The 19,347-nt window shown below is 36.9% G+C and overlaps 2 protein-coding genes across 2 annotated transcripts in view; both read right to left on the bottom strand.

The window, feature by feature from the left end:
* Nucleotides 1-171: 171 nt before the first annotated feature.
* sing (MARVEL domain-containing protein sing) lies at nucleotides 172-7,356 on the bottom strand. Its single transcript, XM_074087946.1, has 4 exons — nucleotides 4,123-7,356; nucleotides 3,140-3,322; nucleotides 1,081-1,221; nucleotides 172-396 (listed from the first exon to the last, which is right to left on the bottom strand). The coding sequence occupies exons 1-4, from the start codon at nucleotides 4,261-4,263 to the stop codon at nucleotides 319-321; spliced, it is 543 nt and encodes a 180-aa protein (XP_073944047.1). The 5' UTR covers nucleotides 4,264-7,356; the 3' UTR covers nucleotides 172-318.
* Nucleotides 7,357-7,451: 95 nt separating this feature from the next.
* Nucleotides 7,452-19,347, bottom strand: part of LOC141428157 (uncharacterized) — a 13,773-nt gene continuing 1,877 nt past the window's right edge. The window contains exons 2-5 of the mRNA XM_074087947.1: nucleotides 14,500-14,623; nucleotides 10,666-10,857; nucleotides 10,349-10,474; nucleotides 7,452-9,205 (exon numbers count right to left, since the gene is read on the bottom strand). Of these exons, the coding sequence (XP_073944048.1) occupies nucleotides 9,131-9,205; nucleotides 10,349-10,474; nucleotides 10,666-10,857; nucleotides 14,500-14,613 (507 nt within the window). The 5' untranslated portion in view covers nucleotides 14,614-14,623 and the 3' untranslated portion in view covers nucleotides 7,452-9,130. The remainder of the gene's footprint in view (nucleotides 9,206-10,348; nucleotides 10,475-10,665; nucleotides 10,858-14,499; nucleotides 14,624-19,347) is intronic.

Genomic DNA, 19,347 nt, shown 5'->3' with positions numbered 1-19,347 from the left:
CAGTTTTTTCTATTATTTATAAATGTACAAAAGTCATCGCTGCGGCAGTAACACTTCACAATATGTGTGTAAGAGGTCAAAAAGAACAGATGACTCATGACTCGTCATTGTGGATCTATGTAAAACCATTTATGGGGATCTTAAAAAGTATAGGTAGTTAGAAGTACATAGTATTAAAATAAGTATATATTTGTGTAAATCTTATCTATACATATCGGCATACATTTATATGGAATGAATTGTTAGTTTGAATTACTTACGATTATTATTACATGATAGTAAAATTTAATACATTTAAATTTTAATTAAATTGTATTTTCATCGATATCCTTTTAAATGTTTGTAGGCAATGTACGCGTCAACTCCGTGTAGAACTCCTAGCACCACGCCAATATACTGAAAACAAGACAGCAAATACGTATGATTTAAAATGTACTGAGGCATTTTTAATAATTATAATTAGGCAGTGAAGGAAAACATCGTGAGGAAACCTTTACAAACCTGCGAAGCAATTCAATGGTGCGTGTGAAGTTCCCAATCCGCACTGGGCCCGCGTGGGAACTATGGCCCAAGCCCTCTTGTTCTGAGAGGAGGCCTGTGCCCAGCAGTGGGACATATATAGGCTGAGATGAGATGAGATGAGAATTAGGCAGTACATACCACAATTTTAGTTTCTTCTTTGTGTTTCATTAGGTTTATTTTTTTTATTTTCGTAATGACTTTTTAACTTTTATTTAGTATGTAGTACCTGCACTAAACTAAAAGCCCCTGTGGAGAGCGATCTTCAGAACCACGGATGCTAAAAACGATTCGATAATACTAGTGAAATCATGTTTAATTACTTAGGTAAAGCCAGAAAACTACGCCTCAGATTTTATTTTTGACAACTTAGTCGGGAGAAATTAATAATAGCGGTATACTTATTATTCCTACTTGGATTGGTACCTATGTATTTCCATAGATGTAATTCCAAAAATCGGCCTCCAGGGCGAAAAGTTGCTGGCCACAAAAAATAAGCATAGCTATAGAGCTTTATTTTTTATTGTGCTGTGCCCCGTTGAACGTGGTAACGTGACTCACATAGACGGCAGTCATGGCGGGGTACGCGGAGTACATGCTGATGACTGCGTACTGCGGGTACAGGTACAGGTTGACCGCAACACCCATGTACGATGAAGCGGACAGGTACAGGAAACACGCCACCGCGTTGAATAAGCATTCCTGCGAATGTAAAGCCTGCATTTTACTGGGAGTTGCGTGGGAGTACCTAACGAGTGCATCGCTTTCGCTCACACAAGTGTTTCGGCAAATATGCCAAGTGATGTGCTAGCATAACAGTAGGGATCAGACATAGATAACATTTATAAGATTGTCCTACAGGATCAGTCCTCGATATCATCAGTCATTTCAATTATTGAACGATGCTGCATACAGTTCAACTCAATGCAAAATTAAACCACTTGAATCGCGCATTGCCTTATCCGCTGACAGGCAATGGACAGAATTTGACGCCCAGACAACACAATAGCATGCGGGTCGTAAGGAAGTAAATTGAGTCAGCCACCGTCAGTTCGAGTATTCTTTGTTTGCGATTCATTTCCGATCGCGCATCACCATTAAAAATCCAGTTTTACCATTATAAACTAATCAACGATGCTACTGGTACAATGATTGCTACTAGAACAAGTTTCAAAAAAATTACCTATTATTATCGTTTTACAAGCTTTTATTTAGTTTCATTGCAGGTGGTAGGTCCTTGTGCAAGGTCCGCCCGGATTGCTACCACCATCTTGCTCGCTATTCCTGCCGTGAATCAGCAGTGCTTGCACTATTGTGTTTCGGCGTGGAGAGTAAGACAGCCGGTGAAATTACTGGCACTTGAGGTATCCATCTTAGGCCTCTAGGTTGGCAACGCATCTGCAATACCCCTGGTGTTGCAGATGTTTATGGGTGGTGGTGATCTCTTACCATCAGGAGACCCACTTGCTCGTTTGCAATCCAATCGAATAAAAAGAAAACCTGGCCCGCTGTCTGTCTGTAGTCAAATCTTTCAAGTTAAATTCGACCAACTTCCAGTAGTCGGATTTATATGAAATTTGGCATACTTATACAATCACATGGCAGTGACATCCTGGTAGTCCGGCCAGGCAGGACGGAACTCTTCACCGGTTAATGGCATCGACTTAAAATTTGGCATGTAAATGTAGTTTGGGTGACAATGCAAGTACAGTCAGCAAAAAACTTGTATTCAAAATGAAATTTTTTACCAAAAACTTTTATTAAAAATAGTTGAGCATATCGGTCGCTTTAAGTGGCACGTTCGGCGTAAAGTAATGAGGGCTATCGTTTTTTGTCTCACTAGATGGCGCACTGTTGCGTGAGGTTTTTAAGTGTGGCTTTCAGAGTTTGTTATTACGGGCGTTAAAACAAAGTTTAGATTAAAATCATATTTAAAACACCTTACAACCGTACCATAAAAATATCCAGCAACCAGTGTTGCTTAGTCCCGTTTTGTTCGGAAAAAAGGGAGGACAAAAGTTTCCGAAAGACAAAACTTTCTCAAAACACAGTTACGCATAATTGCCACAATTAATTTCAGGTAATGCAAAATATTCACAAAAAATTTCTAATTATAAATAAACCCGCGTAGCTCACCCAAAAACTATGAGATTTGACATTTCGGAGACCTTACGCTACACAAGCGCCTCTAGCGGCGAATTCATTCGCGATAGCCCTCATTCGATAACTGCTTAGCTGCTTATAGACTTGCCTTATTATGCTCTAGGTCTTCATCATTGTCATCATCCTAGCCTAGACGACCCACTGCTGGGTACAGGCCTTCTCTGAGAGGGCTAGGGCCAAGTTCTCGTAGCCTTAGTTGCGAATTGGGAACTTCACACACACCATTGAATTGCTTCATCGGTTTGTGCAGGTTTTCTCACGATGTTTTCCTTCTTGGTAAATTAAAATTGTAATTTCGCACATGAATTTCGAAAAATTCAGAGTTGCGAGCCCGGGCTTGAACCCACGATCCTCTTCTTGAGAGGGCAAACCACTAGGTCACAACGGCTGTATTTTTTCCTCTAGGTACTTGTGCTAAACGCCTTCAGATAGACCTAAGCCATAACAAAGAACTTACAAAGACAGACTGCTTGATGAGATGCTGTGAGTTGGAAGACAGCACATAGCAGGCGATGAGCAGCGCCGTGGTAAGCAGGCAAGCGGATGCGGTGGTGAGGAAGCCGTGGAAGGCTGAGCCGAGCGTGCCCGCCTCCGACATGCCATACTTAACTAGTAAACTCTGGCACAGCCCGCCTAGCATCTGTGTATGAGCAATGTTGTTAGTGAGATACATTTCTAGTACCTAAGTCTTCTTTAGTTTTTAACGATCATTTTCCTATGTCACATCAATTCGGATTACAGTTCGACTTGAATTGAGTTCTAACATCCTCTAACATAGACATTGCCAATTAAGTAACTAAATGAAACACGCGGCAACTACGGTATTTATGTAAATTAATGTTGATACATACCTAATTTGTGTTTGTTTCAAACAAAGTTGACTAACACGTCTATTGGCATTATTGTTTTATGACATGCAAACGATTATCAACTTTAGGGCGGTAGACCACATATCGACGGTTAAGAACCAATATCGTCTATCTACCATCTTTTAGCAGAATAGTTAGGAGTTATTGATTCTTAACCGTCGATATTTGGCTGATGGTACCTACATAGACAACATTGCAAACAGTGGCGTAGCTACCAAGGGGCTAGGCGGGGCAGTGCCCCGGGGCCCTCAAGCTCAGGGGGCCCTCGAAATTCTGCTTTATAGCTGATGATAAAGTTGCTTAGCATTTTTAAAGTATTTGTATATATAATGATTTTACTTCAAAAAACCTTACCAGTTTTGATAGCAGAGGGCCCCATTTTTTTATTTGCCCCAGAGCCCTAGGTTACCCAGCTACGCCACTGATTGCAAAGTTCGCAATGCAATGATCTGACGAATCACTTGCGTAAGTATTTTTTAACTTTTTATTATTTAAAATATTGCCAAACATTTTGCAATTGAATACAAAAGTATGTGCTTACAAAATGCCAAAGATAATTAAGATCACTCACCGCCTCAGCAAGTTTGATAAGGCCATGTTGCGAGGTTAGGTATCCTAAGTTGAAGCACTCGCAGCATCGGCAACAGCAACACTTAATACCCCTTTCGCCGCCACCTGGTGCCACTCGCACTATAGTCGGACCACGAGTCATTTCACAAAATTTACACAACAATATGACAAAAGATACTTGCTCAAATAAAGGCTTGAAATGGGTTCGTAGAAATCGAATGCACGTATCCAGACAAACTATGCCTCATCCGACAGGAAGCGCGAAAGATTTGAACTCATCCACACGGTCCGTGGTATTAAAGTGTTAACAACACGGTATTTTTAGTCGGTCTGCGCACGCGCAAGTTCAGCGAACTTTATCCCTGTTGGCCTAATTATTAATGAGAGCACTGGGATGTTTATATCTGATAAAATCTAGTTCAAAATTTGTTGGGCTTTCGACAATGAACCTTCCACGAGAAATGTCCGTAATTGTTTGAGTTGTCGCGTGCCACCCGCCGGGTGAACGCGCCGTCGATTAAAAATAGCTCATCGCACTCCCGCGTCTCCAAATATTTAATGCGCTGAAAGGGAAACTAATCTATTTATGGATAACGGGTGCTCTTCTTGCTTGATCAATTTGGATTGGTTAGTGATAAGAAAAGAAATGGCTTACTAAGAAAGTACAAATATAATTCATATTAAAATAAATAAAATTACAACATCCATAGCAAAAATTTTGAAAGTACAATTATGGTGGATTTTTCTTATCGTATGCAATCTTAGTCAATGTTCTCGGCACACCTGATCGGCAGAAAACGTACAATAACTAATGTTTTATTCTCACGGTTTGCAAAATTTAATGACAGATTTCTGTGCTGAATACGGTATTTGACTATTTTGTATATGTTTTATAAATTAAAACTAAACAATGCCTGTTATTGAATAGAAAAACAATTTTTAAGCTACCTTTACAAATAACAAAGTTATAAAGGTTTGAAATTCAAGATTAGACAGAGAAAGACATACTGGCATGTGACGTCACATGCCAGTACCGCCATACTTGCTGCATAGAGAAAAGCGTTTGAGAAAGGGACAGGTATATAGATTTTTCAAAAAATCACTATAAATCCAATTTTTAACAGATTTAAATTTTCTCTTCGCTAAACACTATCTGTATGTCTATATTTTCATAATAATATGAAGATATGGCAATATCAGTTGTCAAATACCGTATTGTCGATAATTGTTTGCGACTATATACAATGAAACATTTTGCTATAATCGACGGCGTTTTTGCCAACAGTCACTTCTTTGTGCGTTAGATTAGAAGTCAATACGTGTTTTACGGAAGCACCTTATTATTATTACACGCTTTTATACAGCGTAATATGTTTTATACGAACACAAACTGTACACAAGATGAATGCGTAACCAGACGTTGTTTTTAGTGCTATGAAGCGATATTGGAATAAAATTTAAGTTTAGCAAATTGTAATTACTTTTTGACCAGCAATGTACCTACTGCGTGCAATAATTTGACACTACAGAAAAGCGGATCTGTGACAGTTTTCACGTCAGCAAGTGCGATGTTTCGAATAAAAACAGTAGTGATCATGTAGTACATATTCTGCATGCCAATTTACATTTCAAGTAAAAGTTGTATTTTTTTAATAAAATACGTTTATTATGCCTTTACTAACTACCTTTTGTTTTGTGTTATAACAAAAATACACACTGTGTTATCTATTCGTCTGTAACTATGTACTATCTATTTATGAGCGTAACGGGATCATTGAATTTCATTAACTTTAAACTGGAAGCTAGGCTCCGTGCCACTACCATGAGTTTACAGTGACCGTACTCGATAGCGACGGCGTAAACTATTTGTAGAGGCGCTGTACAATTCTCCATACAAATAATTTACGCCGTATTCGCTGGGTGCAAAGTAGGAGGTGGGGGAACCACGAATCGATCGCAGCGCGAGCCGTGGCCAAACAAGGAACTTTTCGGCGGACCAACTGTCACTATTTACTAGTGAAATTTACGTATTCGTGCATTATTAAGCAAAAATAAATAAATATGCGTCACGAAACCTGCTGCGTAGTTAACTGCAAGAACAACGGCAAAACCGTTTTTTTTTTATTCGACTGGATGGCAAACGAGCAAGTGGGTCTCCTGATGGTAAGAGATCACCACCGCCCATAAACATCTGCAACACCAGGGGTATTTCAGATGCGTTGCCAACCTAGAGGCCTAAGATGGGATACCTCAAACAGTGATCACAAATTCTATGAATTTCCACAAGAAAGATGTTTTGTATGGCGTCGATGTCATTGAAGTTTGACGAATTACACGAGCTTCAATGGTGTGGCTCATTATGAATTTATGATTTTCACTAATTTCTTTTACATCTTGGACATATTGAGCCAAAACTAATGGTTTTCCTTTTATTGTTGTTTGTGGTTGGAAAGCGATGTCGTATAGTGTGCTCGGAATCCAGTTTTTATAATTAATTTGGCCATGTTTAACTGAAAATACACAAAAAGGCTGCATTACTAACGAGCTACTACAGTTATAAATAATCGTTATAATCGTCTGCAATGTATATGAAATGCGTTATTCGATTAAATTTGTTTATTTTATTATACTTCACGTGAAGACACTCATGAGAAAGGCCGTGTCCTGAAATTAATTGATTGTGCCATTGTAGACGGGAAATTAAAAAGGTCAACGTTATTATCGACTCTATAGATTTACATTATCGAACAGAATATTATGTACGAGCATGCCACAGTGTTGCATAGTCCCCGTTTTGTTCGGAAAAAGGGAGAACAAAGGTTTCCGAAAGATAAAACTGTCTCAAAACACAGACATTCATTGCCCCGGAACGCATATTTGCCATAATTAATTTCAGATATTGCAAAATATTCACAAAATTATTCTAATTATAAATAAACCCGCGTAGCTCACCTAAAAACTATGAGATTTGACATTTCGGAGACCTCACGCTACACTAGCGCCTCTAGCGGCGAATTCATACGCGATAGCCCTCATTGTAACCGCTAGTTGGCGCTGTCATCGCGCACCCAACGAATCGAGTACGGTCACTGTAAACTCATGGTAGTGGTACTGGAACTTCATGACAGAACAACGTAACTTAGCCGTGTTTGAGCTTATTAGAATAGTCTATGGGTGCAATTTGAGCAAAAATGGTAACCGGGTTCTGTTGATGGAGCAGTAATGCTAGTGTAGCATTAAAGCGTGTTTTCACTTTTTAAACTATTTCTATTATTTTCTGCTTTAGGTATTTCATTGAAAATTATAGCCGAGTACAAAAAAAATGTAGAGTACAATACAAAATAAGTGTATAATTATTTCGTATTATAATGAAAGCATTAATATAGGTCAGTATATCTTAAACTAACATAGACATCTCTGTGATAAAAAAATAACAATATTCTTCTAGGTTTTTAAACTTTTCATTTAGGTACTTCGCTAGAATTTAAACAATCTACTCTAACGGTTAGAGTAGTAACTCAGGTAACACAAACTCAATATAATATGATAAATAATAGCAATCTGACAATGGAACGCACAATGTGACAGATGTACAGTCGAGTTCATAAACTTGTGAGCAAAAATTTGATCAAATATATCTGAACACGACTCTATTGTTCACGGCGTAAAAGCGTTTTCAGATATTTTTGACCAAATTTGTGCTGACAAGTTTATGAACTCGATTGTCACCAGCACCAATACCTGACATAACAAAGCGTGTATAAATATCAGCAGGGCTACTACGAAGCTCGAAGTTCGTGTCGTGCGGTCCCTCTGATACTTAAACTATTTAATACGAGAGCGAGAGGGGTGGTACGATACGAACTTCGAGTTTCGAGTTTCGTAGTAGCTTTGCTGATACGACTCTATTTCTATGTAGGGCCGGTAAGATGAGTCAGATAAAATGCGTGCAAAAATAGCGCTTGTGTTAGATATAAGTGCTGGTGATTGCACTTACTCATACGCATTCTGAATACAAGGATTTTTGTGATTAAGATTCACAACTTAGTAGGGGCCATGATCGCAAAGTTGCGATAATTGTGTCCATTGTCTGTTCTTATACTTATCATACTTTCTTGTGGACATAACAGTGTGTAGCAATCTTTAATAACAGCGTACCTATTGTATGTTAATGGCATGTACCTTTATTGTGAAATAAGATTACTGTACCTCTTAAGGAAACTTCCTTGATCCGATTAGGTACAATGAAACAAATAAATCAGATCTTAATCTAAAAAATAAATAACTGTGGAACACTTGATTGGCAACGATAAGATAAAAAAATAGAGATTCAAAGTATTATTAAATATCTAAGCACAACAAACAATAAATCTCCAATACTACAAATTTACTAAAGGGTACGAGCCCATTACACAAAGCAACAAGAACAAGCAATAGCACGTCTAAAATGGCAATATTTAACATAGTAGGTACTTATCTATTTAAATTTGCAACAAGTTCCTTGACCCCTAAAACTTGTGGCGCATATCACACAAAATAAGGCGTTATTTTTTTTTGATCCATTACAGTTTTTAAGCTTAAAACAGTCTTAAAGTTTTTTTTTTAACTGGATCAACATGGGGTAATATCCATTTACTAGTGGCACATAGGTTCTCTTATATGTCTAGTCTTTCCAAAATTTATTTCTCATCATGTCTATTTAAATAGGTATATATTTTACTTAATGCTAGGGGTCATTTTAGCTCACGTAGGTTTTACAATTCTGAAATCGCTAAGGTAAGATTATACCTATACATTCTTTGTTAAAGTTATTGAAATTCGTTAAGTATAGCAAAACATTAACATTTTCCTGAATCTACCAACGGTGAGACTGCCCATCATTTTGGTTGACTAGTTGCATTCGCATGATAGAATTTACAAACACGCTGAATGCTTGCTTCACTTAACTTATTGGACATAAAAACATCGAAAAGCTTTTTTGGCTATAAATAGGTCAGTAGTTTAGTTACTTATATCCCGCGGTAAGACCTATTTGCGAAGAATGTGCTGAACAAGTACAATCCCGCCATCACTAGGCCCATTATCTGAAAATAAATTTAATTTGTACAACAATCACGCATCTTAAAAATAAATATCCTTAACATGTATGTATTAAGAATGACTACCTATAGGTACCTATGTGATTCTCCCAAAAACTTTGATAAGTCAAACGCTACTGGAAACACAGGGAAGCTTAAAGTTCCAACTTCCAGACTACTTATATAAAACCAAAAAGTCGATCCTGGGAAATTGCATAAGTTTTTACAGTAAAAAAAATCCAAAAAATATACTGATCAAACAGATAAAAAAATTAAAACTATTGTCAAGTATAAAGTAATGTCTAAGGCGTACGGAGTATTATAAAATTAATGATTATATCATGGACAGGGATATTTGGAAATGAATCCGATCCGCATTAGCGATCACTTATTTATTTCAAATAGCGAATCTACTCTGATTAAAAATGTAGTATTTTTGTGCTAAATACTAATACTACTACTACTATTTTAATCTTTAAACAACATTGTAAATCTGTTCAAAAATATATATATACATGACATATCATACCTCGTTGAGTTTCTTGTCGGGTTCTTCTCAATAGAGGTTTTTTGGGTTTTCCCGAACCGGTGGTAGATTTTTGTGACATTCATAAGTGCTTGTCATAGCCTAAGGGGCTGTTTCACCATCCATTGATTAGTGTTAACTGACGGTTGAATGTGATGCCGTCTTTATTTCTTTTGTTCGAATAGACCGAGACGGCATCACATTTAACCGTCAGTTAACACTAATCATTGGATGGTGAAACAGCCCCTAAATTTAATAAAGATATTTTGAGTTTGACTTGGATTCAATAATTAAAAATGTCTAAACCGATTTAATTTTAGTATGGAGATAATTTAAGTCACGGGAAAGAACATAGGATAGTTTAATATAGGATTGCATATTTCGTGCGGTATAGCAATAAACAAATTCTTCGCCGACGAAGTGGCGGGCAACAGTTAGCTACTTTAAGATACGACAGGGACTTTTCATTGTTACAAATTGTCCCCTCCCTAAGCAATAGTCCAATGTTAAAAAAAAGGAACCTTTTTTATTAAAATTCGTGGCTCAGGTAGAAATTTTGCTCACAAAACATTCATTTTTTTCCAGCGTTGTCAGGTAATGTTATTCTTGTTTTTCTTACTTACCGATGCAGCCAAAAATGGTTCATAATTTTGGCTTCGGTATGAACTTTTCCGATGGTTAACTTCAATTAAAAGTGTGAGGCCCGCAGCTAAGTATAGAATAAAAGCCAATCCGTGATAGATCACCTCCTGAAAATAAATAAAGAAGAAATTTAAAATACATTTCATTTTCACATGGGCTAGACAAGAGACCTACTACAAATGAAGGGATAAATATACCTGACAACAGTTAACTATTTCTTACTATCAAATGATTGTAAAGTAGATAAGAATACTTTCTTAGTTATAAGAGATATATTTTATGGAGGAAAAATACTTACATAGACTGTCTTGGATATGAGGGAAGCAGTCGAAAGCGAGACCAAGCAAGCTGTCAGAAGGCAAAAAGTGCCTATCAAGCAAGCAACGGAGATCAAGAAGTAGAAGAGCTCGGGGGATTGAATGTAGTAGGTAGTGCCACGATTGTTGTCACAATAATAAGCCACCACGCCTACACACGCTGCACCCAGCAACTGGAAAAATAAAAATAGCCTAATAAATAGTTATACAAAAGACGACCTAGTGGTTAGAAAACCTGACTACGAAGCTTGAGGTCTCGGGTTCGATTCCCGTGTCGGGGAAGATATTTGTATGAAAAATACGAATATTTGTTCTCGGGTTTTGGGTGTTTAATATGTATTTAAGTATGTATCTATATCTATATAATTTATTTATCCGTTGCTTACTACCCATAACACAAGCTTTGCTAAGCTTACTTTGTGACTAGGTCAATTGGTGTGAATTGTCCCTTGATATTTATTTATTTAAAAGGCGAACCTATTAGGTCGATAAAGCAGGTGCATTATTTCTATCAAGAAGAAATGCAAATGAGGAATTTCAAGTAGGTACCCTAAATTGTACTTGTATGTAACTGTATTTACCTATGTATAAAAAAAGATTGGGAACCACTCGAATATGCTAATTTACCAGTTCTATCCCGCAGTTTTGCTACCGTGGAAGAATAAAAAATTGTTAGCTCTCTATTACATAAGAATTTCGACACAAGAACTTTTTTAGTAGGTACACCTCATCAAATATGATCCAAGTATTTGTTATAAATAGGCTTTATGTTTTCTGACTGACAGAAATGTCATGTTGTTTTTATAAGTATATTTAAAACATATTTTCTTTAATAAAGAAAAAAAAATGAAGGGCATGTCAAATATTTTTTAAAAACTTTTAATACATTTGCATTTGCCTTTGTACTTACTTAACACTTTGTTTTTTTGCAACCTTTTTGTATTTCTTTTTTGTACAATAAAGAGTATAAACAAACAAACATTTAGTGTGGATATTTAAACATACTTCCAAGTGCACTCCACCGCTCAATATACTAAGCTGTTGAAAAGGTTAATTAATATCTATTATGGTAAAGTCATTTTACGATGATTCTTGTGATACCTACAATGATAGCTCATCAACTATAATGAGGTATAAAAAAAAATATTATTTTTTAACTACATTTTAAACACTGACTAAGGGATTATCCTAAAATGACTATACCATGGGAACTTAAAATTGGATTTTCCAAAGCAGGTATCTAACATCAAGTCGTTAATTAAGACGATGAAGCAGATCAAATTTGTAGCCACAATGAGAAATTTAATTAAACCAACGAAAAATAGGTAGCAACCAATATGACGCTCCGATGCAACTGCAAGCTGAATCTCATACCACGGTGGACACTTTTGTAATAAATGTCACGATGATTCTTTGGCACATATATGTAATGTATGTATGTGGCATTTGCAACGCAAACGTTCCATCCTGGTATGCGATTCAATTTCTTCGAGTGTACTTACTTACATGAATCAAGTCTTAATTAAAATTGCCGTGTGCTACAGACGTAAAATAGATTTATTAAAAATAAAATATACGGGTCACTCAAGCATCAGTACCTACTCGAGGTATGCCCGACATGTTTCTAATCTCTTCATCATCATCCCAGCCTATATACGTCCCACTGCTGGGCACAGGCCTCCTCTCAGAACAAGAGGGCTTGGGCCATAGTTCCCACGCGGGCCCAGTGCGGATTGGGAACTTCACACGCACCAGTGAATTGCTTCGCAGGTTAGTGCAGGTTTCCTCACGATGTTTTCCTTCACCGCAAAGCTCGTGGTAAATTTCAAATGTAATTCCGCACATGAATTTCGAAAAACTCAGAGGTGCGAGCCGGGGTTTGAACCCACGACCTTCTGTTTGAGAGGCGATAGGTCAAACCACTAGGCCACCACGGCTTTTTTTCTAATCTCTTATTTAATTTTATTGATTAATTTAATGTGTATTTTTTCACGTTGTGCGCAAAATCTAGCGGACTAGTGTAATACTCGTATGTAGTAAGCAGTATTAGGTTGCAATTACACAGCATTTAATGATTATTTTTAATCTAAGTACTTATTTACTACGAAAATGAAAATAAATGATGTGTAACTCTTAGAACAATTAAAGGCGTATAGTATTTTTCAAGCTTTGCATATTGTAACGTGTCGGTCATATTGGGTTGTGTACCTCTAAATTATATACAAATTGTATATCTTAAATATATGATCTGGTAATAAGGTGACTAATTAACACCAACGTTAATTTAGTAGTGATTTAGCGAAATTGTGTTTGGTCTCCTCCGCTTTTAACTTGCGCCGGGTTATCGTTGCTTTTAATAACAATCGTGCGCTGACGCACAGTTGACATCATGCCGGTGTATTTCAAGGAAATCGGAACAACGAATTAGCCTTTGTAAGCGGCTATTTCTGTTATTTACTTTGCTACGATCGACGCTATTTATTTTTCCAATTTGAATAGACTTGATAAACTTACAAGCACAAAGTGTGTACCTATGCGGATAAATCAGGAACGAGGTAGGTCTGCTTCATAATTGTACCTACTGTACAATATTTATACATTGTGCTATAGTATAAATCTTCCCAGGTGAATTTTTCGCTTCGAGCCCTTATCTTTTAAACAAAGGCTTGTCTTTTGTCTCTATTATAGTTAGGAACAAAAATAAAATTAAACTTACGCGTACTTAAAAATCATCTTCCACCCAGTCCGTCAAAGTATAATTTAATCTTTTTCTTAGCACATTACTTCTGTTAGAATATAAGAATAGTATATACATATGTGTACATATAGTATGTTTATAACCGAAAAATATACTGTTCTAAAGCTACGAGTATCGTGGCGTTTTTAAAGTCATTTTACAGTGGAGGGAAGTGTTTTGAGGAACGCATCGTTGGTATTTACGTAACAGAAATTAGGTCAGCCTGGACCGGAATACCAGCGAGATAATAAGTCAAGACATGAATACGCCAAATATATAGTTTGAATCTGAGTTGTTTACGGAACAATTTGATAATACAAACTAAAGGGCTGATTATAAAATATGTAAAAGCATGGGGTTTTAATGCCTGTACGCTTGTGCAAACGATATTGTGGGTTTTTATTCTTGTTAATTTAAAATTTTTAGATGCATTCAAAGAATCATGTTGTCTTGAGAAACTGTGACAAAATATAGGTAGGTTAGGTACTATTTACCTTACACGATTGCTCTTACATGCGAGAATATAATAGTATCCGCAAATTACCAAGGTTACAAAATGTCTCGGCGTATTCGACCATGAGCCACATCGTATTAAAGAGTGATGTTATCCTGCAAGGCCCCTTCCATAAAAGTCACACCGAGTCAATCATGAGCTGGATTCATTTGAATTCCACAAGGAAATTTAAATTTCAGTGCAGCTATGTCCTTAATAAAACCTATTTATGAGTTTATGTATTTCAAAATAAATTGGTAAATTCTTAATTAGGTAGCCAGAAGGCTACATGCTGGTCATTTAAATTAAACTGCTTTCCCTCCGTCTAATGCTATTAATATTATTAATGCGAAAGTTTGTAAGTCTGTTTGTTTGTTTGTTACTTCATCACGTCTAAAACATTTAATCGCTTTAGATGAAATTCGGTATATATAATAATAATATATAGCTTGAGTCCCGGAGAAGGACACAAGATAGTTTTTATCCCGGAAAATTGCATAGTATTCTACGCGGACGAAGTCGCGGGTAACAGCAAGTGGAGCCATAAAAGCCTAGATTATTAGAAATTAAAAACACTAATCGCACCAGTTCGGCCAGTTTAAGGAGTCCAGGCCATGTGCGGAGGTAGCCGGTGTTGACGAACAGCGCCGAGCCGCTGGTAGTGGTAGTTGTGCGGGTGATGGTCACGGAGTGAGACATCTTGGCAATTCTGGAAAATAAGAAGTTTTAAGTACTTAGTTCAATCTTCATCGTTACCTTTAATTTTAAAAAGATTGTCTAATTCAACGTGCACTATTATGCTTATTGTATTTTTTAACCGACTTCTATTCAAAAATAGGAGGAGGTTATCAATTCGGCTGTATTTTTTTGTGGATTATAAATCTATTTGTCGGAGACTTATTACAGCATTTGACCGCTCGGTCAAACGTCATTCCCATCCCGCGTTTATTACAACGGAAAGACTAGTTGCCAGAACTTTGATCACGCTAGATTTAACATCGGTATTGTTAGTATTTAAAATAAATATATAAATAAATATCATGGGGCACCTAACACCAATTGACCTAGTCCCAAACTAAGCAAAGCTTGTACTATGGATACAAGGCAACGAATAAACATACTTATATATGTCGGCGGCTGATCGTAAAATCCGCCAGATCACGAAATTCCTAGGCATATCATCATTTCATGATAGGCCTAAAAGTTGGCCAGGCATATCAAGATGTGCCTGAGAAACAATACGGCAGATCGATTAGAGTAGGTAACACATTCGTCGATATTCCTAGCTCTATACCGGGCACATCGTGATATGCCGAAAAAAAGAAAAATTTAGGTAGGTACGACGACGAGCGAAGCGAGGAGGGGTTAGTATGAATTGTGACCAAAACGCACGAGCCGAGCGAGCGAAGCGAGCGTGCCGCAGCAGCGGCCGGCGAAGTGCCACAACCAAGATATGGCAGCGTTTCATGATATGCCTAGGAATTTCATGATCTGCCTAAACTGGCCAAATCATGAAATGCGTATGATATGAAAATTTCATTTAAGTTGAGTTTTGATCGATATGGCGGATGTCCCTTAGCCAATTCATGAAATGGCGCCATTTCACGATATGCCTAGGAATTTCGTGATCTGGCGAATTTTACGATCGGCCGCCGACATAAAGATAAATACATACATCCAAGACCCGAGAACAAACATTCGTATTATTCATACAAATATCTGCTCCGGCCGGGAATCGAACCCGGGACCTCAAGCTTCGTATTCAGGTTTTCTAACCACTTGGCCATCCGGTCGTCAGAAATTCTAAATTAATAAATATTATAATAAATTTAATCCTGAGCATCATCTCTTCTAATAATATTTGCCGAAACAAACTGAATAATAAACCCTGTGTGAATGTTCTATACAGAACTAATTAAAGTAATGGGTTAAAGGATGGCTACACCTAATAAACCTTTTGCCATATAAGGTTATCTAAGTATATCACGTGAACAGTAATTTGCATGACCTGTGAATTAGCGTTTTGATCTAAACAAAATCGTTTCAATTTATTTCGCACCCAAAAAAGCTCTACTATTAACTCTATATCTTATTCATTAATGGATTGGAAGTACCTATAAAAGTTCGTCTTGATTGATATATCAGAAAACATTGAGGTTACTTATTAACTTCCGCACAGTAGTCAATTAGCTTATCGCTAACAATTGACGAGTGGGTATTAGAGATGTCGAATAATATTGTATATGTACTGTCAAGCTCTCGGTCAGGTGTATTAGCTACATGATAACACTTTTTTCTTCTAGCATTTCCCATACACCAAAATACACCGAATAAACCATGTGGCAAGCTTTACATAAGGTGAATACATGATATCGATGTAGAGGTAGAGGTTAAGTCCATCCTCAAATCCTTTTTTAACGTATAAGCAACTGTTGAAATAAGACTGCGTAAATATGACGTATAATGTTTATCGCAAGCCATTAAATTTTATCTATAATTAATGTAATAAAGTTCAAGTTTTATTTGCGTCAAAGATCGAGCGTTCATTTTCGTTACGGTTGCGACTTGGTGAGTATTGGGTAAATAAATATAATGTTTTACTGGTGCTGTGTCATTTGCAGTTAAGTATTCATATTGATTTCATTTGCTTCAACCTATAGGATATTTACTGCAGAGCCGCGAAAGTAAGAACTTTTCAATTTCGTGGTCATCATTTTCGTGTCCTATGGGCCACGAAACTGATTAAAGACCACGAAAAGATGATTTTCCCTACAAGTAGAAAAAATACAGAACACTTTTTTATAGAATTTTCTGCTTTTTACAGTGTAACTTTTTAAGTGTATTGATTTAAATGAAGAATGGTTGACCGTCAACAACATTTGCTCCAGGTGTGGTTATAGGATTATGACCAGTGCGACGCAATTTTGTTAACTGGCGAGAGGTTCAAGAATTATTTTGACCTGAATGTACGTGTGAATGTATATATCTAAATATTAAAAAAAAACTTCGTCATTTAGAGGAGCATTTTGTTGTGTTGTTTCGTTGTAACATAATTTCGTTCGGGTCTACCGTAGACCTACACGGGGGGAAGGTATTGAAAGCTGTTTTGGTTTGTGAGTTGAAGTTATTAATCTTACTTTAATTAAATAATTTTAGATAGTATTTAAAAGGTTACAAAAATGACAATTTGTAGTCGTCATTTTCGTGGTCAAGTTTTAATTTTTTTTTATATAGATATCGATTGTCTATTTCTGTTGATACTGATTAATTAAATAATGCTTATTCTTTTTCTCATTATGATCGGATTTCATTCAAATAGTACAATTATAAGATTTTAAATAAACAAAATGTTCTTTTTCGTGGTCTCGGTGCTCATTTTCGTTACCGTTAAAATTGGATTTTTGCTTTTTTTAACCAAAATAAACTTTATCGATCTCTTATAATATAAAGCATCTTATCGTACATATCCTTATGTTAAAAATAAAACAGACCACATCAAAATGTGTGTTTATATTTCTGTAACATTTATCTTACACCTCAAATAATTACCCATTTGCCGAAACAAACTGAATAATAAACCCTGTGTGAATGTTCTATACAGAACTAATTAAAGGAATGGGTTAAAGGATGGCTACACCTAATAAACCTTTTGCCATATAAGGTTATCTAAATATATCACGTGAACAGTAATTTGCATAGCCTGTGAATTAGCGTTTTGATCTAAACAAAATCGATTCAATTTATTTCGCACCCAAAAAAGCTCTACTTTTAACTCTATATCTTATTCATTCATGGATTGGAAGTACCTATAAAAGTTCGTCTTGATTGATATATCAGAAAACATTGAGGTTACTAATTAACTTCCGCACAGTAGTCAATTAGCTTATCGCTAAAAATTGAACGAGTGGGTAGTTAGAGATGTCGAATATACTTGTATATGTACTGTCAAGCTCTCGGTCAGGTGTATATAGCTAGACGGAAACACTTCCTTCTGCTCGTTAGCATCCCATACACAAAACACCCACGAAAAACCATGTGGCAAGCTTTACATAAGGAGAATACATGATATCGATGTAGAGGTAGAGGTTAAGTCCATCATCATCTCCCAAATGGACGTTTAGGTCAACGTGTTGGCGGACCATGACGCTGTTTGTGTGCCGAGGCCGCTCGCTCCCGCGAATAAATAAATAAGTGTGTGCTGGTACATGTCGGTATTAAGGTGCTTAAAGGTTTTATTTGAATATTTATAAAGACAATTCCACTTTTAAGTGCCCTCAAAAAATCAATCTGAGTTCGAAAATCGCATAAAAAAACTCTTAACTTTAGTTTCACGTTTTCAAAATTTGTTGTAAAATATCTAACAGGATTATTGGCAGTATCATTTAGCCAGAACTATACTATATGACCTGCAACGAAGGTCGTCTAAGTGCAGGGATGTCTAGACTACTCACCCTTACAAATAAACACAAGATATTATTACAAGGCTCTACCTTTACATTGCATTCATTACTCGACTACGGCAAAGCTTAGGAAGAGTAATGATTTTCCGTACTCGCTTTTTCTTACATTGACATTTAAGTTAGAACCTGTCGGTTTCAATTTTTAAACATAACAGCTCTTGTATTGATGCAAAATTTTGGCATCAAACCCCAAATATCGATACTTTGACTTATGCCACATTTTTTCTTGTCTTTTAATGAGAAGTATACCTAGTGCCATCCACGGAGACGCGTGATTTTGTCATAATTAGACATAAATGACATTGTAATATTGTATCTAAATCATCTTAGTAAATCAAAATCCTTCGTAGTCTTCTGTAGTTTTTGTCAAGTTTTTTGTGTCACATATAACAAAATCATAAGTCAAAAATGTAAAGGCTTGTATCAAAAAGGTTCTGCAACATTCTCCTCGCTGCGAGAGCAGCATCTGTGGTGGCAGCAGCTGCAGTTTCAGTAGCGCGCAGCGCTCGTCGGCGGTTGCGCACAGGAGGGTAACCTCTGGTCTGGTCTGGTCTGGTCGCACCATCAGCCACGTTCAATTGCCCTGGACGCCATTGCCATCCAAGCAGTGAGTTAAAGAGATCCGGTCCACTCCTTAGTTCCGTATCCAAGGAAATCCTGTTCGTCTGAGCTTGGCGTCAAATACTGACCGAACTTCCTTTGCATAGCCCTTTTTAGCACGTTAACAAGCTGTTTTTTCATAATCTGTGGCAAGCTGGTATCGTTGTTCATGTTTCTCTCAATGTCTTTAGTCGGCATTCTGCGCTTTGTCTGTTGTCAGGAGTTTCACGTCATCAGATCTCAAAAGTTCCCGCCTCCCCTGTGTTATCTCGTGCACGTCGTTCTTCAGACGAATTCCTGTGACTGTCGTCGCGCTTGACCCCAATGCTGTCAATTGTGCCCCAATCGTGCTGTCTATCATCTTGGTGATCAT

This window comes from Choristoneura fumiferana, chromosome 5, assembly GCF_025370935.1.
Source record: "Choristoneura fumiferana chromosome 5, NRCan_CFum_1, whole genome shotgun sequence".
NCBI classification, from domain to species: domain Eukaryota; kingdom Metazoa; phylum Arthropoda; class Insecta; order Lepidoptera; family Tortricidae; genus Choristoneura; species Choristoneura fumiferana.
Note: the sequence above shows the minus strand (reverse complement) of the source record. Positions and strands in the feature narration are given on the sequence as shown.